This window comes from Leptodactylus fuscus, chromosome 5, assembly GCF_031893055.1.
Source record: "Leptodactylus fuscus isolate aLepFus1 chromosome 5, aLepFus1.hap2, whole genome shotgun sequence".
NCBI lineage: Eukaryota > Metazoa > Chordata > Amphibia > Anura > Leptodactylidae > Leptodactylus > Leptodactylus fuscus.
In genome coordinates this window covers 26,764,061-26,790,484 of record NC_134269.1, presented here as the reverse complement: position 1 = coordinate 26,790,484, position 26,424 = coordinate 26,764,061, and the positions used below count along the sequence as shown (strand labels likewise).

Here is a 26,424-nt window from a genome sequence, read left to right as displayed (position 1 = left end):
ATCGGATTTTGATCGGCGATCGAGTAAATTTCACGATCGCGATCGGAATTCCGACCCGATCTTTTCCAGCGGGATCGAGATTGGAGGTTATCTCAAGATCGGCTCAACCCTAAAAGTGACTTTTCCCATAGAGAAGCATTGACTAGGGTTGAGGATCGGTTTCGGAAAAGATCGGATTCTGATCAGCGATCGAGCAAATTTCACGATCGCGATCAGTATCGAGATCGGCTGGAAAATGATCGGAGATCGGATTTTAAAATCGATCTTGAAATCTCAAGATCAGTTCAACCCTATACTAGAGTATGCAAAATAGGACTCGATGCTGAGGCAAGTGTCAGTGTATTTTATTTAGTTTATACTTCCCCTTCACTTATTATGTTATGGGGGTCTGAGTGGCCACAGAGTACAAGTTTCTGAGTGGTGAACCCCAAAATTCTTGGATTTGGCCGAGCCTGAAATTTTTGGAAAATTTGTTATGAAAATAGCTGATTAAGAATCATTCATCTCTTTTCCTAACAAAATGACATCCCTTCTGCAAAACAAGACAACTGGCAACTAGAGATGAGCGAACACTGTTCGAAACAGCCGTTCCAAACAGCACGCTCCCATAGAAATGAATGGACATAGCCAGGGGGGGGGGGGGGTAAGCGACCGGCCGCCGGCAAAGTGTATGTGCCAGGTGCTTCCATTCATTTCTATGGGAGCGTGCTGTTCGGAACGGCTAATCCGAACAGTGTTTGCTCATCTCTACTGGCAACCATTGAATATGGGAGGGGTCTAAATCTATAGGTGCCACTTCCTACCCGCTGAAATCTTTAGGAGATACAGAAATTCGGTATTCTATGGTCTTTTAATTTGTGCAGGTTTCAGAGGAGAGAATTAATCCGTCAAACATTCATGGGGTTACCATCCCACAAAACGAGTCCATGCGGCTACCATTGGGTTTTTGGAGAGAAGAGACCTATCCAAGGTTTGCTTAGGCTGGTCTTACCCGACAGTAAAGTTAGTCCACAAATGGTCTGCAATTGTGGGTTCTCATCAACATTATATTCAGTGTGACCCCTTACACCTTAGGATATTTTATCCCTGATGAGTACTGCGGGTCCACGAATTCATGGACATCACATCACGGCATGGACTGTCCAATAGAAATCTATGCGCACATGCGGCTGGACACGGACATCTGCGGATTGACTTTTTGGAGAGAAATTTGGTGTTGCTGATCAGCAAATTGCGGACCTCAAAAACTGCTACAGTCATGTAAGACCAACCATATTCTTTGTTTTATTGCCTGTAAAGTGATTACCTCTTCGCAAGTTCTACAACATGACATAGTGGGGCTGAGGCAGTCCTCCTATTTGAGTGTTTAAGGCTGAGGCAGTATGATCTAGTGCCAGAAGGGGACCCCATTTTATTTTTGGCAGTGAGGCCGATCATCTCATGTACATGCTATAAATTTCTTTTTGGCTGGCTTGAAAGAGGATCAAGTATGTTGCGCTGAAAAATTGCAAAAATGGGGTAATAAACTAAATTTACTTTTTTACCACTTCTTGGAGTGCTGCCTACTTTTTTATATTTATGTGGGGCAATAGACAGTTCTCTGGGGCCAACACTTTTCAACTTAACTGGTGCAGTCTTTAAATTTGTGTTACATAGACACACTTTTAGGGTAACTTTTTTCCTCTAAATATATCTCATATATATAAAAATGAGTTTCTCTCTCTCCTCCATGTGCAACCAAACAACTGGACCGATCTTCACCAAATTTGTCAAACAGATACATCAGGTGTCTTGGAAGGTTTTAGATCAGATCTCAACTCTCTCGGACATACCATTGCTGAGATACAATATTCCCAAAACAATTACCTGTATTAGCCAACACAAACTTGTAAGTCTTTCACTGATTTTTCAACTGCTATACACACAGTCACTCCACATGTACACAGCATTACTCCAGGTGTATCCAACACTGATATCCAACACTAATATCCAAACTGAGATACATGAATCAGAGGATTAGATAAACAGCATAGCACACAGTATCACACATCAGAGGATTAGCTACACAGCTCAGCACACATCAACACACATCAGAGGATTAGATACATAGCTCAGCACACAGTATCAAAAATCAGATGATTAGATACACAGCTCAGCGCAGACACACACATCAGAGGATTAGATACACAGCTCAGCACACACCAACATACATTGGAGGATTAGCTACACAGCTCATCACACAGTATCACACATCATAGGATTAGATACACAGCTCAGTACACAGTGTCACACATCAAAGGATTACATACGCAGCTCATCACACAGCATCACACATCAGAGGATTAGATACATAGCTCAGCACACACTATCACACATCAGGGGATTAGATACACAATTCAGCACACATCAGAGGATTAGATACACAGCTCAGTATACAGTTTCACACATCAGAGTATTAGATACAAAGCTCAAAACACACTATCATACTTCAGGAGATACACAGTTCAGCAAACAATAACACACATAAGGGGATTAGACATACAGCTCAGCACACACTAACACAAATCAAAGCTTTACTCCAGGTTTATATAAAAACCCAGCAATTTTTCTTCACTGCTGTAGGTCAGTGTTAAAGGGGCAGGGTACTGCAGATGACACTGTTACACAAGGTCAAATACACACAGCTTTTCTCTAGTTATTCATGACAACTGATCGCAGGTTTTAGGTGTAAGAGAGCTGTGTGTGCTGTGAATTTCGATCTGTAGCAGAGCAGTGTATGCAGAGATATAGCAGAGCTTTGTATGCAGTGTCCTTTATTGCATTGACAATCTCTCTCCTTTGGTTTTCAGGATACAGCAGAATATGTCACTTATATGTTTAGGTTTCCATAACAACACTGCCATTTTTCTTCACTGCTGTAGGTCAGCTTTAAAGGGGTAGGGTGTTATGGATGTGACACTGTTACACAAGGTCACATACACACAGCTTTACCCAAGGTAACAACTGATTGCATTTTTTTCAATGATATCCATACTAAGATATACATGATCACATGATACTTATGGACCAATGGAAACTCATAGGTTCTTCAGTCTTTACATACACAAAGCTTTACACCAGGTTTCCATAGCAACCAACCTATTCGTATGGGACCACTACACAAACAGAAACTTAAATATACCCGTGCGAAGCTGGATCCTCCTGTTAGTAATAATTTATAGTTATATAAGTGTGCTCATCAAGGGATATAGAGTAGATTTCTTTCAATCTAAAAAATAGGTTCTCATAAAGCTCAACTCTGTCACACAGTGGAACTCTGGCCAGCTTAGTCTGCCACTGCAGTCTTGGAAAAACTGTGGTAAATAGAAATTGTTGCACCAAAAATATGGCTTAGCCCACACCAGGTCTATAGATTGTATATGGCAGTGCTTATTGGGTTATACCTAGAAGTCATGCCCGTCCCTTATCCTATTAATATTATAAAGGTGAAAGTTTGTGAGTTTGGATGTTTGTGGGTTTGTGTGTTTGGATGTTTGTGTGTTTGGATGTTTGTTCCTCAATCACAACCAAATGGCTGAACGGATTTAGGTGACATTTCATACATACCTAGATATTCACTAGGAAGGAGCAATAGGCTACTTTTTAGGTCCCACACTCACCCAGTATCCCAACCACGATCGGCGATCGTTCTCTCTGCCTCCGCTGTAGGACCTGAGATGACGTCATCGCAGGTCTTTCAGCTGGGCTGCGAATGCTTGCCTGCAGTCTGGGGGAAGGCTGCAGCAGAATCTGAGCGGACTCATAGGTTCGTGACATTGTGTGAGAGGCAACAGTCACCAAGATTGCGCTGGAGAAAATGGCAGTTTCTCCCGGGTCCGGAGCGATGACACCAAGCCGGCCTGCAGCGTGGAGCCAGCAGAAGTTCTCACTGTGTCAGCACACAATCGCCAGACGTACCACCGCATCACCTCTTTACTGACTACATCATCCCTACAAATGAAGCACAGCCTAGCCTACCACACTGCAGGGCCAAGACACCCTGTAGCGGCCTCCAGGTAGGGCTTGCCGCCTGTGAGGATTAGGGCCTTTCACAGTGCATGGGGGGGGATGTTGGGGCTCCGTGGATGAACATGGTTGTTGGTGGGGGGAAGGGATGTTGGGGTTCCGTGGATGCAGAGGGTTGTTGGGGGTGGAAAGGGATGTTGGAGGTCCAGCGGGGAAAGAGGAGGCAGGGTTGGCCATGCAGGGAACTGTGGTAGGGGTGCAGCGGGGGGTGCTTTACATATCTTCAACCCGCGGGGGCCATTGTTGTGAGCCTTGGAGAGGGGTCAGTGGAGCGTTCTGCCAGGACTGGCGGCAAAGGGTGCGCCACGGCGGGGGAGACACATGGGGGGTGACCTAAAGATGGTAGGCCTGGCCGTGCACAGGAAGTGGATTGAGCAGGGGGTCAGGGGGCGGCGGACGAAGTCGTGGGTACTGCTAGTGTACCCATAAATCTGCCATTTTTTCAACTTCTAAAAGAATACCGAAGAGTCTGAACATGAGATGTATGGAGGGGGTAAGTCGTAGACAGCTTTGTATGGAATAACTAAGACTGTATGTTGAATTGAATTTGTTGGACAGTGGGTAACCGGTGAAGGGATAGCAGTGGATTGGAGGAGAGCAAAGCAATTAGCTGGGGGTAAAGAGTAGAATGGTGCAATAGTCTAGGTAGGAGATGATAAGGGCATGGACTAGTATTTTTTTTATAAGGTCTTAAAATTAGGTATCTGAACGCAAATGAACAATAACACATGACCGATTCTAACATTCGAGTATTTTTTTAACAAAAAAATTAAAAATGTATCTATTAAAGGGGCTCTATCACTGGATTTTCGCTATTTTAGATAAACATATGCCTGAATAGCCTTTAAAAAGGCTATTCAAGTCCTGCTAATCGTTTGTTAAAAGACCCCCCGGTTTTAATGAATTACCTTTTAAACAGTATATGTAAATGATCCCTCTGTGCACCGTGGCGTTCCGGTGCACCCCTCATGTTATACTTTGTTCACGTCCTCCTCTCTTGGTTCTTGTATGTAAGTCCCTCCTCCTACTTTCGATTCACAGCCTCGAACTGTCTCTTCCCTGCTAGTGGCACAGGACCTGTGATGACGTCACTACAAGGTCCTTCGTCATCTTCTAATTATAGATCTATGCAAAGCAGGGGCTGCAGCTCCCTTTTTCTATCATAGCATAGATCTACTGTACACATGGAGATCTGCAGCGAGCTGCAGCCCCGGTGCACGGAGGGCTCATTTACATATGCGTTTAAAAGGTAATTCATTAAAACGAGGGGCCTTTCAACAAACGATTAGCAGGACATGAATAGACTTTTTAATTGTAGTAACTGACCTCTATATGACTCTATAAGTCTTTTATATGAATCTGGATGAATTATGGCACACCTTTCATTACAATGTTACTTCAGTTCCATAAGGTTTCTGGGAATTCTTTTCTATACAGTTCTTTTAAGGTCTTGACACATCATTTCAATGGGGCTGAGATCTGAACTGGGCCATTTCAAAACCTTGATTTCTTTTATAGTGATTATATTATGTTGTAGATTTGCTGGTGTGCTTGGGATCTTTGTCCTGTCACATGGACTATTTTCAGCCAAGCTTTAGCTGTTGGATACATGGCTTCATATTTGACTATTTGTCAACAGTCATGGACATTTTCCACTTGTGCATAATATTTCCAAATAGATAATCCTGGACTTCAAATTATTTGGAAATTCGCCCAGATTGATAGACAAGATCATTGCTGATGTCTTTCCACTTTGACCAAATGCCTGAATTCTCCAGAACAGAAAACTGACAAAACTTCTTGTTCAATAAAGGTGAATACACTTGTTTGATCAATTAATCAAGGGTAATTGGTTAGCAGCACCCGAATGCTACTAACCTTCTTATTTTCTATTGAAGCAGTAAGGGTAAGTTCACATGGAGTTTTGTGGACCGGAACCTGAGGCAGAGGCCGCCTCAAGTTCCAGTCCAAAAAACTGGTAGCCGTGACTCAATGCCAGTGCACTGCAGCGGCATCCAGTCACGCGCTCCGCTCCAGGTTAGACCCGATGAATGAGCCTAGTAGGAGAGTCTGCAGGCTGAATCGTGAGGCAAAACTGTCAGAAGAACGAGCATCCCATTGATTTCAATAGGAGCCGTCTTTTTGGTCAGATTTTTGAGGTGAATACGGCCTCAAAATCCTGACCAAAAAACCCCGTGTGAACTTACCCTAAGGGTGTTTTTAATTTTACACTCTGCTCCTTCATATTAGCCTAGATTTTGGGAAATAAATAATGACAAGGTGCAATTTTTCATGTTCTGTAGATCATCTGAGGTTGGATTTACCTAATTTTAACACTTTAGAAGGACCAGATTTTGTATGCCCTAATACATAAAACCATAGAGGGTATATTGTGTTTCTCATAGCTGTATCTCTGGATATATCTAGCCAACAGAAAATCTAAGGACAAATCAGTACTGAACTGACTTTGCCCCATCCATTGTGCCCAAAGTTGTCCAATAATGATGGTGCTATCAGTTCATAAGGACATCGTCATGGTGTTGAATAGATCTCTTCCGCTGTCATGAGGTATGCAGTACCCACCACCAGAGAACTCATTCTCATTCTCATTTTTTTTTAATTTGCTATATAGGACCTTTTCATTAATTCTATTACTAATCCATATTTATCCTGATTTATGATTTTGTAAGATTCTGAATTAAGGATGGGCGAACCTCTGAAGATTCATTTCATCCGCTGTTTGGACAAAGTGATCCCCCGATTCCAGGGGAGGTGTAAGAAATAATAAACATTTATACTGCCCTTCCCTCAACTCTTTCAGGCGTCCTCAGGGCATCCAGTGATCTAGGTCTTCCTCTTAAGAAACCCCAAAGGATAACAATTTACCGTAAATCTTGTAGTAGCACCATTTTAGTTAGTCTGAAATTAAAGGGATTCTACCATTAAAAACTTTTTTTTTTGTAGATAAGACGTCGGAATAGCCTTTAGAAAGGCTATTTGTCTCCTACCTTTATATGTGATCTCCGCTGCGCCGTTCCTTAGAAATACCGTTTTTTACCGGTATGCAAATTAGTTCTCTCGCAGTGATGGGAGCGGGCCACAGTGCTGGAAATGCGAAACTGCTCGAAAACAGGCTCCAGTGACGCCTCTATCTTCTGCTAGATCCTCCCCTTGTTTCTTCGTCTTTTTTCGGAGTCACCTCCAATGCCTGCGCATTTGGCTCTGCCAGTGAGACACTAGTAAAGCCGACTGCGTATGCATGCAATTGCGGCGTCGGCACTATGGCCGCGGGCATGCACAGTCAGGTCTACTAGTGTCTCACTGGCAGAGCCAACTGCACAGGTGTCGGAGGTGACGCTGAAGAAAGAAGGGGAGGATCCAGAAGAAGATAGAGGCGTCGCTGGAGCCTGTTTTCGAGCAGCAGTGGGGACGCCCTCATCGCTGTGAGAGAACTAATTTGCATACTGGTAAAAACAGGTATTTCTAAGGAACGGCGAGGCGGAGATCACATCTAAAGGTAAGAAACGAATAGCCTTTCTAAAGGCTATTCCGAAGTGTTATCCACAGAAAAAAAAAGTTTCTTAATGGTAGAATCCCTTTAATCTTAAACTGTTCAGTTTCAGAAAAAAAATAACAATTTGGAATATTTGGGTCAATCTGGTTTATAGCAAACTGATTTGCCCAACACTAGAGATGAGCGAACACTAAAATGTTCGAGGTTCGAAATTCGAATCGAACAGCCGCTCAATGTTCGTGTGTTCGAACGGGTTTCGAACCCCATTATAGTCTATGGGGAACAGATACTCGTTAAGGGGGAAACCCAAATCCGTGTCTGGAGGGTCACCAAGTCCACTATGACACCACAGGAAATGATGCCAACACCTCTGGAATGACACTGGGACAGCAGGGGAAGCATGTCTGGGGGCATCTAACACACCAAAGACCCTCTATTACCCCAACATCACAGCCTAACAACTACACACTTTACACACTCAATACCACCTCTCTGACAGTAGGAAAACACCTTGAAACATGTGTATTTGGCACTTGCAGTGAGGAGAGCTTGTCACCAGCAGTGAATTTGGCCCTTGTAGTAAGTTGAGGTTGGCACCAACATTTGTTTTGAAAATCAGGGTGGATTGAGCCTCTAACCAGCAGAGTTTGGGCAAATTCATGGTGGAGGGAGCCTCTAAACACCCCAGTTTGGGCAAATTCATGGTGGAGGGAGCCTCTAAAAACCCCAGTTTGGGCAAATTCATGGTGGAGGGAGCCTCTAAAAACCCCAGTTTGGACCAATTCATGGTGGAGGGAGCCTCTAAAAACCCCAGTTTGGACCAATTCATGGTGGAGGGAGCCTCTAAAAAACCCAGTTTGGACCAATTCATGGTGGAGGGAGCCTCTAAACAGCCCAGTTTGGGCAAATTCATGGTGGAGGGAGCCTCTAAAAACCCCAGTTTGGACCAATTCATGGTGGAGGGAGCCTCTAAAAACCCCAGTTTGGACCAATTCATGGTGGAGGGAGCCTCTAAAAACCCCAGTTTGGACCAATTCATGGTGGAGGGAGCCTCTAACCAGCCCAGTTTGGACCAATTCATGGTGGAGGGAGCCTCTAAAAACTCCAGTTTGGACCAATTCATGGTGGAGGGAGCCTCTAAACAGCCCAGTTTGGACCAATTCATGGCGGAGGGAGCCTCTAAAAACCCCAATTTGGACCAATTCATGGTGGAGGGAGCCTCTAACCAGCCCAGTTTGGACCAATTCATGGTGGAGGGAGCCTCTAACCAGCCCAGTTTGGGCAAATTCATGGTGGAGGGAGCCTCTAAAAACCCCAATTTGGACCAATTCATGGTGGAGGGAGCCTCTAAACAGCCCAGTTTTGGCAAATTCATGGTGGAGGGAGCCTCTAAAAACCCCAGTTTGGACCAATTCATGGTGGAGGGAGCCTCTAAAAACCCCAGTTTGGACCAATTCATGGTGGAGGGAGCCTCTAAAAACCCCAATTTGGACCAATTCATGGTGGAGGGAGCCTCTAAAAAACCCAGTTTGGACCAATTCATGGTGGAGGGAGCCTCTAAAAACCCCAATTTGGACCAATTCATGGTGGAGGGAGCCTCTAAAAACCCCAGTTTGGACCAATTCATGGTGGAGGGAGCCTCTAAAAACCCCAGTTTGGACCAATTCATGGTGGAGGGAGCCTCTAAACAGCCCAGTTTGGACCAATTCATGGTGGAGGGAGCCTCTAAACAGCCCAGTTTGGGCAAATTCATGGTGGAGGGAGCCTCTAAAAACCCCAGTTTGGACCAATTCATGGTGGAGGGAGCCTCTAACCAGCCCAGTTTGGGCAAATTCATGGTGGAGGGAGCCTCTAAAAACCCCAGTTTGGACCAATTCATGGTAGAGGGAGCCTCTAACCAGCCCAGTTTGGACCAATTCATGGTGGAGGGAGCCTCTAACCAGCAGAGTTGTGGGAAAGCAGGGTGGAGGGAGCCTCTAACCAGCAGAGTTGGTGGAAATCAGGGTGGAGGGAGCCTCTAACCAGCAGAGTTGGGGGAAATCATGTTGGAGGGAGCCTAGTATTAGCAGAATTGTGCAACGCTTATGGTGGATGAGTATGAGGATGCGGAGGAATTGGAGAGGTTGAGTACAGACATGGAGTTTCATGTTGGGGTGCTTTACACAGGTGGGCACAAAAATGAAGGCTCTATCCAGTGGTGGTTCATTTTTATCAAAGTGAGCCGGTCGGCACTCTCAGCTGACAGATGGGTGCGCTTGTCAGTGATGATGCCACCGGCTGCACTGAACACCCTCTCAGATAGGACGCTGGCGGCAGGACAGGACAGCACCTCCAAGGCATATAGGGCAAGTTCAAGCCACAGGTCCAACTTCGACACCCAATACGTGTAGGGCGCAGAGGGGTCGGAGAGGACAGGGCTGTGGTCGGAAAGGTATTCCCGCAACATGCGCCTATACTTCTCACGCCTGGTGACACTAGGACCCTCTGTGGCGGCACTTTGGCGAGGGGGTGCCATCAAGGTGTCCCAGACCTTAGACAGTGTGCCCCTCGTTTGTGTGGACCGGTGAGAACTTGGTCGCCTACTGGAGGAACTGTCCTCCCTGCCGCCAACGTCACATGCTGGAAACATCTCCATCATATTCTGCACCAATTGCCTGTGGCAAGCATTGATGCGATTGGCCCTCCCCTCTACCGGAATAAAAGACGAGATGTTGTTTTTATACCGGGGGTCAAGGATAGCAAAGATCCAGTACTGGTTGTCCTCCATGATTTTGACAATACGCTTGTCGGTTGTAAAGCACCCCAACATGAACTCAGCCATGTCTGCCACAGTGTTAGTTGGCATGACTCCTCTGGCCCCACCGGAAAGTTCAATCTCCATTTCCTCCTCATCCTCCATGTCTACCCATCCGCGCTGCAACAATGGGACGATTCGAAGTTGCCCGGAAGCCTCCTGTATCACCATCACATCATCGGACAACTCTTCTTCCTCCTCCTCCTCCTCCTCCTCCTCCTCCATTAAACGCGATGAAGCGGACAGATGTGTGGACCTACTCTCCAGCTGTGACGGATCGGATGCTATCCCTGACTCCTCTGTGTGATCTGAGTTATCCCTGATGTCAATCAGGGATTCTCTCAGAACACACAAGAGCGGGATTGTAAGGCTCACCATCGCATCCTCAGAGCTCACCCTCCTTGTGGACTCCTCAAACACCCGTAGGATGTCACAAAGGTCTCTCATCCATGGCCACTCATGGATGAGAAACTGAGGCAGCTGACTTTGTGGCACCCTAGGGTTTTGTAGCTGGTATTCCATCAAAGGTCTCTGCTGCTCAACCACTCTATTCAACATCTGAAACGTTGAGTTCCAGCGTGTGGGGACGTCGCACAAAAGCCGGTGTTGTGGCACATGCAGGCGTTGCTGGAGAGATTTTAAGCTAGCAGCGGCTACTGTCGACTTGCGAAAGTGGGCGCACATGCGCCGCACTTTCACCAGTAGTTCTGGAACATTGGGGTAGCTCTTTAGGAAACGTTGCACCACTAGGTTGAAGACGTGGGCCAGGCATGGAACATGTTGGAGTCCGGCAAGCTCCAGAGCTGCTACCAGGTTCCGGCCCTTATCACAAACGACCATGCCTGGGCCCAGGTGCAGCGGCTCAAACCATATTGCCGTCTCATCGAGGAGGGCATCCCTCACCTCGGAGGCAGTGTGCTGTCTGTCCCCCAAGCTGATCAGCTTCAGCACAGCCTGCTGACGTCTACCATCGCCAGTGCTGCAACGTTTCCAACTCGTAGCTGGGGTCAATCTAACAGCGGAGGAGGAGGCGGTGGCGGAGGAGGAGGCGGTGGCGGAGGAGGAGGCGGTAGAGGAGGAGGAGGAGGGGGGTGTTCTTCTCGTGTCCCTGCCAGGAATGTTAGGCGGGGAGACGAGGTACACCGGGCCAGTTTGGGAAGCAGTCCCAGCCTCAACTACATTCACCCAGTGTGCCGTCAGTGAAATGTAGCGTCCCTGTCCGCATGCACTTGTCCACGTGTCGGTGGTCAAGTGGACCTTTGTGCAAAGCGCGGAACTAAGGGCCCGCCAGATGTTGAGTGACACGTGCTGGTGCAAGGCGGGGACGGCACACCGGGAGAAGTAGTGACGGCTAGGGACGGCATAGCGAGGTGCCGCAGTTGCCATCAGGTCCAGGAAGGCGGGAGTTTCAACAAGCCGGAACGCCAACATCTCCTGGGCCAGCAGTTTAGCGATGTTGGCGTTCAAGGCTTGCGCGTGTGGGTGGTTAGCAGTGTATTTCTGCCGCCGCTCCAATGTCTGAGAGATGGTGGGTTGTTGTAAAGAAGCGCCTGATGGTGCCTTTGATGGTGCAGAGAAGGAGATAAGACAGGAACAGGGGAGGATGAGGGAGAAGTCAACAAAGTGGCGGAGGCAGATGAAGTGGTGTCCTGGCTCGTCCTCTGGAGTGCATCGCCAGCACAGTCAGCAGTGGCAGTGGCAGAGGCAGAGGCAGTGGCAGAGGCAGTGGCAGTGGCGTGAACGGCAGGCGGCCTTTGTCCTGCCGTTGCTGCCTGCCACTGATTCCAGTGCTTGGATTCCAAATGACGGCGCATTGAAGTGGTGGACAGGTTGCTCTTCTCAGAGCCCCTAATCAATTTCGAGAGGCAAATTGTGCAGACAACACTATATCTGTCCTCGGCGCATTCCTTGAAAAAACTCCACACCTTCGAGAAACGTGCCCTCGAGGTGGGAGTTTTTCGGGGCTGGGTACGAACTGGAACATCTTGGGAGATTCCGGGTGTGGCCTGGCTTCGCCTAAGCTGCTGACCTCTGCCTCTGCCTCTAGCTACCCTTTTTGGTGCTGCACTTGCCTCAACATCCACACTACTTTCCCCGCTTGACATCCCCCCTGTCCACGTCGGGTCAGTGTCCTCATCATCCACCACTTCCTCTTCCAACTCCTGTCTCATCTCCTCCTCCCGCACAATGCGCCGGTCAACTAGATGCCCTGACGGCAACTGCGTCACATCATCGTCGATGAGGGTGGGTTGCTGGTCATCCACCACCAAATCGAACGGAGATGGAGGAGACTCTAGTGTTTGAGCATCTGGACACAGATGCTCCTCTGTTAGGTTCGTGGAATCGTGACGTGGAGAGGCAGGTTGAGGGACAATGAAAGGAGCGGAGAACAGCTCTGGGGAGCAGGGACAGTTGGGGTTATTGTTCTGTGAAGCTTGGGAATTTTGGGAGGAAGGAGGACAAGACTGTTGGGTAATAGGAGGAGAGGAGGCAGAGTCTGACTGGCTGCTGGACAATGTGCTGTAAGCGTTCTCTGACAGCCATTGCAAGACCTGTTCCTGGTTCTCGGGCCTACTAAGGTTTGTACCCTGCAGTTTAGTTAATGTGGCAAGCAACCCTGGCACTGTGGAGTGGCGCAATGCTTGCTGCCCCACAGGAGTAGGCACGGGACGCCCTGTGGCTTCACTGCTACCTTGCTCCCCAGAACTATTCCCCCGACCTCGCCCACGGCCTCGTCCACGTCCCTTTCCGGGAGCCTTGCGCATTTTGAATTCCCAGTTAGAAATTGGCACTATATACCAGTAGCAAAAATTGTGGGTGCACGTAACCCCAATATATTCTTTGAATTCCCAGTCAGACAATGGCACTATATGGCAGTAGCAAGAAATGAGGGTATTTATAACCCCAATATATTCTTTGAATTCCCAGTCAGACAATGGCACTGTATACCAGTAGTAAAAATTGTGGGTGCACGTAACCCCAATATATTCTTTGAATTACCAGTCAGAAACTGGCACTATATGGCAGTAGCAAGAAATGAGGGTATTTGTAACCCCAATATATTCTTTGAATTCCCAGTCAGAAACTGGCACTGTATACCAGTAGTAAAAATTGTGGGTGCACGTAACCCCAATATATTCTTTGAATTCCCAGTCAGACAATGGCACTATATACCAGTAGCAAGAAATGAGGGTATTTATAACCCCAATATATTCTTTGAATTCCCAGTCAGAAACTGGCACTGTATACCAGTAGTAAAAATTGTGGGTGCACGTAACCCCAATATATTCTTTGAATTCCCAGTCAGACAATGGCACTATATGGCAGTAGCAAAAATAGTGGGTGTATATAGCCCCAATTCTATTGCTAGGGGACTTGCATGGTATTTCTGGGGTGAAGGTGGGGGGGCACACCGTTGGAACGGGTATCGGGGGTATATATCGGGTATACGGGAATACACTGACAGTGTATTCCATTCAGGATCCTGGGAAAGCTGGGTTGCGGCGATTGAGCCAGTCAGTGCCACGTTACACTGACAAGCTTCTCCCTGGAATTTAGCTCTTACAAGAGCTGTTGTGGTTGTCTTCTCCTTCCTATCCTAGCCTGTCCCTGCCTACCCAGAATCTAAGCCCTAGCTAGCTGGACGGAAACCTCCGTCCTCGGTGAATTGCAAGCTCAGAATGACGCGAACCTGGGCGGCGCTGTTCTTTTAAATTAGAGGTCACATGTTTTCGGCAGCCAATGGGTTTTTCCTACTTTTTTCAACGTCACCGGTGTCGTAGTTCCTGTCCCACCTACCCTGTGCTGTTATTGGAGCAAAAAAGGCGCCAGGGAAGGTGGGAGGGGAATCGAGTAATGGCGCACTTTACCACGCGGTGTTCGATTCGATTCGAACATGCCGAACAGCCTAATATCCGATCGAACATGAGTTCGATAGAACACTGTTCGCTCATCTCTACCCAACACTATTCAGAACTACTGTTGTCAAGGAGAAGGGCAACTCCCCACTCATAGTATAAAGCCCTCCTAGTAGCTCCAAACAGTATGAAGCTCTACCTAGTGCTCTGTACACAATAGGTCCATCACATGGTATAATTTTTCCTTTACTGCCCCCATGTGGCCCCCACACCATAAAATAGTACTAATATGTTTTGTTTTGTCTTTCATTTGTTTTTCCTACTTTTCACAATAAAACTTTTTTTAAAAAATAATTTTACACTGTGTTTCACCCAAATGTGTAACTTGAGGGGGTGCAGTTGCACTGGGGCCCAGGGCCCTAGGGGGCCCATAAGCACTGGCATCAGTATTGAAATGGCAGCTTCCCTAACCCCACAAAGGTGGATTAAACTCCTTTGCACCCATAACCATCACTATCAAGAATTCACTATAGGGAAGAGGTAAAGGACCCCGGACAAAAGATTGCACCGAGGCCCACAAGACTTGAGTTCCTCCACTGGTTTCAAGATTGATACAAAACCTTCACAGCATGTGACTTTTTCATATGAAGTTATGGCTTATAAATAGTAATGGGCAAACCCTTCAAGATTAATTTTTTAAAATTTTTTAATTCCCTACAGCTACAAGCAGTAGGGAAAAAGCAGCAGCATAGTAGACAGAACAATATCTGGAATATGATGAACCAGAAAGTTTTCACTTTGCATCACCAACCAGACTCATGGCAGATAACTAACATCCACTGGTTTAACCAGCAGATACAGTCTTATCTAGAGAACTACTATCTCATCCAGTCTGAGCCGCCTGGTCCATCACATTATACTATTCCATAGTGTTGGCCTAAAAAAAATATTTAATAAAAACGGTTTCCAAAAAAAAAAACAACGCACACACCCCCTCCCCCGCCATTGCTTCTTACAATGCCATTTTGTTGTTACATCTACTCCCATAAAGGGATAATTTTTGGTGGCTTTTTTTTTTTCAATTGTAATTGTAGTCAAAGTTATAAATAAGTATAGAAAAATATTAAGGGGCAAAGATGCCAGGAAGGGCGATCACAGCTATAAGGAAATTTACAGAGATGCGCATGACACTTAGCATGTTACAAATAAATTTAAGGGACTACAAAAGACAGGAACCCTGAGGGAGACAGACGGGAGGAACAGACAGATACAGTGGGAAAAAAAGGATTTAGTCAACCACCAATTGTGCAAGTTCTCCCACTTCCAAAGATGAGGTCGGTCAGTAATTGACATCATAGGTAGACCTCCTCTATGAGAGACAAAATGAGAAAACAAATCCAGAAAATCACAGTCTGATTTGGAAATAATTTATTTGTAATTTCTTGTTATGGAAAATAAATATTAGATCAGAAGAGGGGTCAAATGTCAACCAGGCCAAAAAGGCTAAATATTGGCATGTAATGGGGAGGGTGGGAAAAGCATGAGAAGAGATTTTTTTTGAGGTGGGGGGTTATTGTCCTGATGGATCAGAGGAAGGGCAAAATAATCAGTACCCTCAAAACAAACGTATGGTTATGTAGACATCTATGTGGAAATCAGCAGACGACTGTGTAAAAGGAGTTCATGTTACAGTAGGATCTTGGGCCTCTGCAGTTTTTTATACCTGGCACTAACGTCGTCCTCTAAGGTTGAGCTCACACTTGAGTAAATTAGTCCCCATAATTGGCCAAATAAGGGAAGTGTGCATAGGGTTCTAAGAGCGTAGCCTTTCATGTGCGTGTCATACTGACTCACAGTATTGTTTCACTACCACAGCAAACTCCCTATACATGTTACTGCAAGGCACAGTGTTCTACACCACTAAACAGGCTCTCTGCAGACAGAAAATAGCTTTTTTTTAATGTTATTCACCGCAAATTAATTTGGATCAAAATGAATCTTTTTGGAAAATTCGGCAAAGCAGCAAATCGAATTTTTGAAAAATGTGCTCATCTCTATTGATCAATAGCTGTAAGGCAGAGAAGGGTGGAAGCTGTTCTGTATTCTATAAAATTGTTGGGCATAAGGTGCTGATAGTATTCAGTGGGAGGGACTAGTCGCAATTGATAAGAAACCACATGAAGTGCCAAAGGGTCACAAGAGCTAGGGCTATTTCCACCATTGTCTGGATCTATCTGGCCAGTTAACCATACAATACTAAATGTATCACCTAAAAACTTATAACATGACAACATTCTTCAATACAATGCCATATACAAGATTTCTATAATTTGGCTACATCCTCCAATGACATATTCCTAATGGAGATAATTAATTTACATTTGTTTTGTCATTATTTATTGTCAACACATTAACGCTAAATTCCCACAGAGTTTATGGAATTTCCCTAATGGGATAAGCAACGTTCTTATATCTGTAAACTGAAAGATAGAACCAGTCATATAGAACATGAATATTACTAGCCACACTGCTTGACATATGTGCTGTAAGGATCCACATATATGCTGAATGGTGATCATTGATCATATTGGTTGCCTTCTCCACTGAACTAACCTTGGACATTCTTCATCTCAGGTGAGATTTTTAGATATATTATATACATTGGACCTATATTCTATATCCTTCTATTTCTATGCAATGAAACCTATCCAAACCTGGCTTTACCACAACATCAGATTGCACAGACATGTGGCCACATATAAGTACACCATATATATTTTACAGTATATATTAGACCTAATTCATCATGCGTTATAGTAGGGTTATTGTGTAGGGTTATTTGTTTGTTATTTGTTTGGAAATTGTTAATAATTTGTGTCCCAAATTTATAATTTGTATCCCGAATTTCTTTAATTGACCCTCTCAAATGAGTAGAGATTACAAAGGTATATGCAAATCTCACATAAACAACCTTACTCAGTCACAGAATTTCCTGCAACAAGTCTGCTACATAAAAATATATCCCTATATTTATACAATTAAAAATAATTTAAAAATTGATGTCAAAGTGATGTAGTCAAATGATAAAACATCAGGTAACAAACCTATATGGATGTTATGGTCAGCTGGTTTTATTTAAAAAAAAACTAACAAACAAAACCCCTGTGGAGCCCACTGGGCTCTGAACCACAGGAACACCCTGGTGTAAGTAAGGTCTGGCAGTTAGCGTCACTGCCAGCCCAACACGCTAACCGGGTTTTCTCTGTATAATCACAGAGGCCCGTGGAGCTCAGAGCAGTCGCTCAAAGGAAACCAGTCTAGACAGCACTCCTGTGTAAGACTGCAAATAAATAGATAGTGTGCACTCAGATCAACAGAGGCACACCACAGGTAGCTAACAACTAAAGTTTCAATAATAAATTCCTAACTAAAACTAAGACTTCTGCCTAACCAAATTCTAACTAAGCTAGCTAACCTGAGCAGATGCAGTGCTTTTGTGAAATGATACTAGGGCAGCGGGCTGAGGAACCACCCTCCTTAAAAAGGGGGAGGGTGGTCTGAAGCAAACAGCCCAGCTGCCCACGCCGAGTGCACATTGGCCGACATCCCCGTCAATCAGAGAGCTGACCATGCCCAGCTGCTGCAAGGAAAGTTAACCCTTGCAAGTAGAACAGAATCACGTAGGGAAATCTGACAACTGGCAAAGCGCAACAACCGAGGAGTGGACTGCGACCCATCCCCTCAGCCTCAGCTGCTGCACTGTCCTAACAATGGATTACTTGAAATGACTTCCCCTCATTCTTTTCAAAAGGAATGTCTTCTGAATCTGAGATGTGTATGACAAAGTTCAGCAGCAGCTTTGGCATAGAATACACATTGAATATTTAATATAGAAAGACAAAGAACTGCAGAAGTATGTGGAGAACCCCCTAATCTTTGTATAATTATCAGGTACAACCTTTACAATTTTTACAACATTACACTATTTTGCAAAAGGAAGAGAATTTCCAAGGCACTTGGTCAAAAACTAATCTTCAATGGAAAGTGCAGATACAAGTTTCAAGGATAAGCTGCACAACATTCATATTATGAACTTGTAAAATGTAAGAAATCTCAAACTAACAAGATTAATATAATTTCTAAAATCAAAAGAGTATAAGATTACAATTTTAATGGTCATTCAATGTACATGCTCGTACAATCCTCTGATTTTCTGTATAAGCTATACTTCTTACATATTTTATTTTTTACAGATAAGAATTTCCTTTGGCTTCCTTCTTTCGTAAACACTTTTCTTTCCCGTCCACTAAGCATGGATGAGTGCCCAAATAATACAGTGACTGATTTCTACATCTCAGCCTTTTCCACATCTGACATGGGACAATTTATAATTTTTGCTGTAGTTTTAATGAATTATCTGATATCTGTAATAGGAAACTCCATAATCCTTATAGTGATCTGTTCTGTTCTCCGGCTGCATACACCAATGTATTTCTTCCTAAGTAATCTATCCATTGTAGATATCATATATATCTCTAGCACTATTCCAAAATTATTGTATGTAACTGTGACTCAAGATCATAGGATGTCTTTTCCTGCTTGTGTGACTCAACTGTATGTTTTTATTACAACTGGTGTCTGTGATATCTTAATTCTGACTTCCATGTCTTATGACCGCTATGTAGCCATCTGTATTCCCTTGAAATATTCTATGATCATGGATAAAGGAAATTGTGTGTTATTAGCTGCTTCTTCCTGGGTGGTATCATCTATGAACTCAATAATGTATGCATGGTTTGTAGCCACCTTATCTTTCTGCTCTTCTCGCACAATTGACCATTTCTTCTGTGACCTTCAAGCTTTGTATGCAATCACCACCAGTGACACTGGAAGCAGAAAAATCCTTATGATAATTGAAAATGTATTTGTTGTTTTTATACCTTTCTCCCTTATTATCACCTCTTATGTTTTTATTATATCCACCATACTGAAGATCCGTTCTACTGAGGGGCGTATCAAAACTTTCTCTAGTTGCACCTCTCACCTCACTACAGTGATATTATTTTATGTCCCGATCCTTTTCCTATACACTAAGAAAAAATCTATTGATTCCACAGAAGAGGATAAAATTATCTCTTTGCTCTATTTGGCAATCGTTCCAATGCTAAACCCTTTTGTCTACACTTTTAGGAACAAAGAATTTTTGGGAGCTTTAAAAAGCCTGGCTAGAAACAAAATAGGTATTTGAAATTCTAAAAAAAAAAAGATTAAAATTTTAGGCAGTTGAGGAATAAAAATCTCCCCACTTGGCCACTGGGGGCCTGTATGAACTTATAAGGCCACTATAACCTCCACACTCTGCCACTGGGTGCTACGGTTCTGTGTATATATATAAATAAGATTTTTTAAATGACAGAACCTCTAGTCTGCAGAACACTGCAGTGAGGTCCACAGGCTCAGTGGGCGGCTGTATGTCTGAACTTAATGTGAACAGGGTGCAACAAATACTGGCCGAGGTGCGGTACTCAATATGAACAGAGTGCAACAAACATGGGCAGTGGTGCGGTGTAGTACTGAATGTGAACAGGGTGCAACTAAACCCTGCCAGTTAAGCTCACTGCCAAGTGCACCAGTACTGCTGAAACAAACAAGGCTGCCAAGGGTTAACTCACCCTAGGTCAGCAACAAAAATTCTCCTGCAACAGCTAGGAGTCACCACGGAAGTTTGCATGCTCCTGAAACAGCTAGAAGTTACCAAGTAAGTTGGACAATCTACACAGGCTATCTCAGAGACCAAACCTGCTGCAGCTCCACTGGCTGGAACAGTCCCTACTGCTCCTAGCCCTGATGTAGAGCTAACAGTTCAGAGTTTACAGGTCCTAACTAATAGCACCCAGAACGAAGCAGAGGAACCCCACACAGAGGCCTAGTCTGACAACCTGCCTGCAATGCTAGAGTCTATCCCTGAAATTACTGTCATTAACAACTTCTGTGGACTTTAGTCAATCAACATTCAATCTAAGTGTGAGTGCCAGCCGGGAGTCGACTCACACTATTTAAAGGGTAGACCCCGCCCAATAGGGGCGGTGGTCATGACCTCACCGCTCATGCTCAGTAGAGGAGAAATGACACTTAGCTTGTGAGCGGCTCCAAAAGTCTAAGCATGCTCAGTAGGGTGAAAGCTGGACTTAGGCTGACCCGCAGGTGGCGCTGTGTGCCGGGAGAGCAACCTGTGGGACCCAATCCTAACACAGGGGTCACTAAAACGCCTTCTCGCACTACCTATCTCTCTAATCTCCCCACACACACACACACCAAATGGAGAGCTTCTTCATCAGCCTTGGTTTTTATACTTCCTATGAGTAATCTGTGACTTTACACCTATAGTCTCTCAAAATTGATTGTCCCCTTTTGCTGGAATCTGAATATTTTCAAGAACTCATACTAGACCCAGTTTGAAACAAATCAAATCCATAAAATTTTGTAACTTTAATTATTATCGGGTTGGCCACTAACTACACAGTAAATATATATATATATATATATATATATATATATATATATATATCATATTCTCTGCATGTCGGTATCATCCTGTGTCTGCACTGGCAACTGTTGCAAATGGTGACTCATAGATCCCCTTGATCATATCAAAGTCGGCTACATTTCTATTAGGAATCTTGCAACATAGAAACAGTACTGAAATACCAAAATATTAATTTCCCCATTAAAAGACGTTACTTCTATGTAAAAATGCATTGTGGGGCGATGTGGTGGATGAGCTATGGCCTCCATGAAAAAAATAAATGCCTAAATGGAGCAAATTGAGAAAGGTCTCTCAAGCGCAGCTCTCACGATTCACTTCTATGAGAGTTGCGGGTAGGCCATCATCAGGACACCCATAAAAGTGAATATAAAGAGATGCATGTGTGTGAAAACTCTCTATTTGCCCCAGTAAAACAGAGGGGGTGCTAACTTGGAGATAGATATATGTCTCATTGAAAGGAGAAGAACCTAGACAAACTTCTTGCAGAAGACCATCAAGATGGGCTCTTCCAGTTGTGGCCCTAGAATCAGCAAGGTGTATAATAAGCAGCTTACGAGTACCTTTTATGTAATTATTGTTAGGGTCAGCAGGATATATTTTTTAAAAAAACTAATAAATATCCTGTGGAGCCTATTGGGCTCTGAACCGCAGGGCACCCTGGTGTGAACAAGGCCCAACAGTTAACTTCACTGCCGGGCTACACCACTGAGTGCTTCTCTGATAACTTCTCAGAGAAAGCTCTTGTAGTTCAGAGGTGCCACAAATGAACACTAAAGTCTTAGCAGTTACTGCACTACTAGACAACACAAACAACAACCTATGACCGTGTGCTCCCTTTAGCTTACTGGGCCGCACCCACACCACAGCCACCTGCAGTAGTAGTATCACAAGTAGCAGACTAGCTAGGTAGGAGATTACCACAATAATAACTAATAGAGAGATTCCAACAATTCTAACTAAGGGGTACATTCCTACAATTTTAAGCAAAAGGGGCAGAGATTCTCACTACCTTCCTAACTAGGCAGCTTGCTGCCAAACTAATGCCTTGCACGGCCGTACACATATGACATGTGATGTTTGAGGCTAGAGCGCCGGGCGTCCAAACCAGCCTCCTTAAATGGAGGGAAGGCGGGACCAATCAGCCAGCCTAGGTGCTCAAGCCAGATGCCGATAGGCTGACACCAGTGTCAGTCAGCAGACTGACCACACCTATCAGCTGCAAGGGGATTAACCCCCTGCATGCTGGACTGAACAGTTACAGCGGAAGAGGCTGTGACCCTGATACCATGGCCGTACCTGCCGCACAGTCCTAGTCCTAACAATTATTTATCAATAAAGAAAAAGTAATCCATATTGTTTGTGTTTATACCCTTTACAATGGATATTATGTACCCCCTATTTACTACATATAATTCCTGCAAATATACTCTATTATATTTTAAGAATACATTTCCTATTTTGATTTCATTACTGCTAATTGCTTAGTTAATTGGCTTAATCTTGACTTCTGTAAATTCCCATCTGGATAGTCCCCAAGTGATTCCAACCCCTTTATAAGCTCCCTCATGCCTTTAATATCAGAACATCACATGCAACATATTCCCCACTTCGGTAAGATTTTCGAGGCTCTTCTTTTATCCTCTATTTAAAATTTTAGATTTTTTTTTTTCTTTGTTTGAATGCTTTTTTTTTCAATTTTAGGTCAAAACTATTGAGTCAAATTTCATAATACATATGATAAAAGGTTATTGTACCATCTTATAGCTGTATATATTATATTGAAGGGATACAATTTTGGAATACAATTTTAGGGCATGGGAAAAATAAAATTTTTGGATTTTGTCAAATGTTGAAAATGATTTAAAATGAGACAAATAAAAGTAAAACGAAATGTTAAAATTGATATTTTGTGTTAGAAATTGCTTTAAAGAAAATGTAGCCATCCCCCCCCCCCACCCCAGAAGTACTGGTCCCAGCGCTAGAGAGAATTCGGAATCTTCGCACACTAAAGAAGAAGCCTCCGGTCTACCCCAGCACCGGAGCCAGCGCTGGACAGGGATCAGGTCGGGGCCCTCCACACAACACAGCGGAGGCCCCGTCCCGTCCTAACAGCTATATTAAGATGTTTATTACTATATGGTTATTGGTTCCAGCTATTAATGAAACATGAAAAGATAGGTACTCCTCAAATTGGTTAGAATTCTGTCTACTTTACTTGGAATTGCTTGACTAATTTTTTATTTTTTTTTAACAACTGCTATAGATGGCTGTACATTTACCACACATCCTTGCGTATGATAAAATAAGCAGAAATGTTAATTTACATTTCAGACATTGAAGTGAGAAGACAAATATTGTAAATTTTCACAATTTTAGATGCAAAATTTTTGATAAAAATGAAACACAAACTGAATAATATGCTGTTCAATACTATGTGGCCAGTTTTTTAAATTTCTTACTAACCATATATGTTTTGTTTGCATGGTTTCAGTTTTTGTTTCAAATCTCTTATTTTTAGTGTATACAGGTAGTCCTTGACTTACAACGTTGATCCGTTCTTACGTTGGAATGGATCAACGTGATTTAGTGTGCAGCGGCTCGGAACCGAGGAAGACTGTACTATATACAGTACAGCACAGTACAGTCTTCCTCGGTTCCAAGCCACTGCACACTAAATCACGTACAGTACAGAGAGAGCTGGCAGCTTGCATTTATGCGGGAGCTTACTTTTTCTCATAGGAATGCATTGGCCAGCGTTAATTGGCCAGTGTACAGCATTCGGTCAATCAATGCTGGCCAGGAGGCGGAGTCTAATATCAGACTACAATGGAGACTGGAACCAGCGTTGATTTGCCGCAATCTTGTCCTTGCTAGTCGGGAGTGCTGGCAGCTTTCTGTTACGAGGGAGCTTTACATTTTATCTCATCGCTAGTTGTAACCACGAAACGTCGCAATCCGAGACCATCGTAACACAAGGGCTACCTGTAGTTCTTTTTTTTTTTTTTTAATGTAGATTGTGAGCCCCACATAGAATTCACAATGTACATTTTTCCCTATCAGTATGTCTTTCTTTTTTTTTGGGAATATGGGATGGAAATCCATGCAAACACGGGGAGAACATACAAATTCCTTGCAGATGGTTTTTTGCCCATGGCGGGATTTGAACGCCAGGACTCCAGCGCTGCAAGGCTGCAGTGCTAACCACTGAGCCACCGTGTGGCCCCCCTGTAGTTCTATATTAATTAGATCTAATTCAGACCCTTGAATTGGGCATCGTGGTGTTACTATTATGACTCTTGTACTAAAAAAGGCTTTCCAGCTCTCTGAGATAACTATCCTCACATCACCGATTCCCACTGCTCTGGTTTAATTTTTCCTGGACCTTTGCTGGTCTCTGCTTTCTTTTTCTTTTCTTTTTTATGTAGTTTGTGAGCCCCACATAGAGCTCACAATGTACATTTTTCCCTATCAGTATGTCTTTGGAATGGAAATCTATGCAGACACGGGGTGAACATACAAACTCCTTGCAGATGGTTTTTTGCCCTTCGCAGGATTTGAACACCAGGACTCCAGCGCTGCAAGGCTTCAGTACTAACCACTGAGCCACTATGTGGCCCCCCTTGTCTCTACTTTCTGTTCCAGCAATATGTTTCATCCCTAACCATGAGACTGCTGCAGTCAATCATCAGTGTCAAAACATCATTGGCGGACCAGGAAATAGGGAGTTTGCCAGAAACATGAGGACTGTTTATAGATATGGTCTCATTGGTAGGAAACACATAGCTTCAAGTGAAGTCATGGCATGAGACATGGAATGGGGCAAAACGATACATTGTATAGGGCCGTGATGGCGAACCTATGGCACGAGTGCCAGAGGTGGCACTCAGAGCATTGTCTTTGGGCACCCATCCATGGAACAGATTATACTGTGTGGGGGCCACCGTGGAGCAAATTGTACTGTGTGGGGGCCACTGTGCAGCAGATTATACTGTGTGGGGATCACTGTGGAGCTGAATGTACTGTGTGGGGGCCACTGTGGATCAGATTGTACTGTGTGGGGGTCACTGTGAAGCAGATTGGACTGTGTGAGGGTCACTGTGGAGCAGAAAGCTCTATAAAGCCCCATTCGTATGACCATATTTTGCAGGTCTGTAATTGAGTGCGATTATGGATTCACATATTATTAAAGTTAAATTATCGTGTTGGCACTTTGTGCTAAATTAGTGGGTTTGGGCAATCGGTCTCTAAAAGGTTCGCCATCACTGGTATAGGGCATACCAAAACCCCATTGATTTCATGACACATGGATCAGGATATGGAATCCAATAAAATAAGGTTGTTGTATGTATTTTTATAATGTATATGCAGTGGTGCTTGACAATGTGTGAACCCTTCAGACTTTTTAATATTTCTGCAAAAAAATATGGCCTACAACTACATCAGATTTTCCTAAAAGTATCTGATCATTCATTTATAGGAGAAAATGATCCAGTATCACATCCAGTATCTGTGAGTGGCAAAAATATGTGAACCTTTGTTTTAAGGATCTGGTATAACCCGCTTGTGCAGCAATAACTTCAACTAAACAAAATTGTGGATTCGTATAAAACAGCTTCAACTTTGTCATGTTGATGGGTTTCCTTCTTTGACCTGCTCACTTTCGGTCCTTCCACAAAATTTCTCTTGGTTTAAGGTCCAAACCTTGACTTAACCATTCCAAAACATGAACTTTATTTCTATATGAACATTCTTTGGTAGAACAAGTTGTGTTCTTAGTGTCACTTCTTTGCTGGTGGTCATCCTTGGCTAGAAACAGCAAAATAGACCTAAATCATGATATTACCCTCAACCTTTCACAGATGGTATCAGGTTTTTCTGAAAAGTAACCTTAGCTAATGTGAGAAAGGTCTACAGTTGCTTAGAGATTAGCCCTGGTTCCTTTGTGACCTTACAGACTATTATACACCTGCCCCCTGACATTATCTTTGTTGGCCAACCACTCTTATGGAGGGTAATACTGAATTTCCTCCATCTGTACACAATCTTTCTGACTGTGGATTGGTGAAGTCCAAACATTTTCCACTTTGGTCTTCTAGCCTTTAGAAGCCGATGAACATTATCAACTCTTCTTCTGAGGTCCTCCGAAACCTTCTTTTAAATTTCCACCAACATTCGAAGTTCCGATTTTGTAGATATTTGTTCTATAACTAGGTCTCCCCTTCATACCTCCAGTCATTCCATTGACTGTAATTCCTGACTCTAATTTCTCCTTCAAATTATCTGCTAATCCTGGATGTTGAGATTCAAAAGTAACCAGTGCAAGAAATCTGGGATAAAGACTGAGCACTGTTTTTTCGGAAAAAGGAAATAGGTTTTATCTATTGGTGCCACTTGAACGTATATTGAAAGGCAACGCGTTTTGACGCTGTATTGGCGTCTTCCTCAGGCCAACTAGGTTGTTAGGAAGTACAGGGGAGCTAATAATAATAATAATAATAATAATAATAATTTTGACTTATTTGATCAATTTGTTTCTCTTTACTTCTAGGAGTTTTGTGGAAATCTGATTTATGCGGAACTATAGAAAATTCTGAAGGGTTTACAAGCTTTGTCCACAGTGTGCAGGAGACCAAATAGGCATTACACA

General features: G+C 43.9%; 1 protein-coding gene across 1 annotated transcript; it reads left to right on the top strand.

Annotated features, from left to right (window-relative positions):
- Positions 1-18,542: 18,542 nt before the first annotated feature.
- Positions 18,543-26,414, top strand: LOC142204450 (olfactory receptor-like protein OLF3). Its single transcript, XM_075275763.1, has 2 exons — positions 18,543-19,470; positions 26,326-26,414. Exons 1-2 carry the CDS (start codon positions 18,543-18,545, stop codon positions 26,412-26,414), a joined length of 1,017 nt encoding a protein of 338 aa, XP_075131864.1.
- Positions 26,415-26,424: the final 10 nt, after the last annotated feature.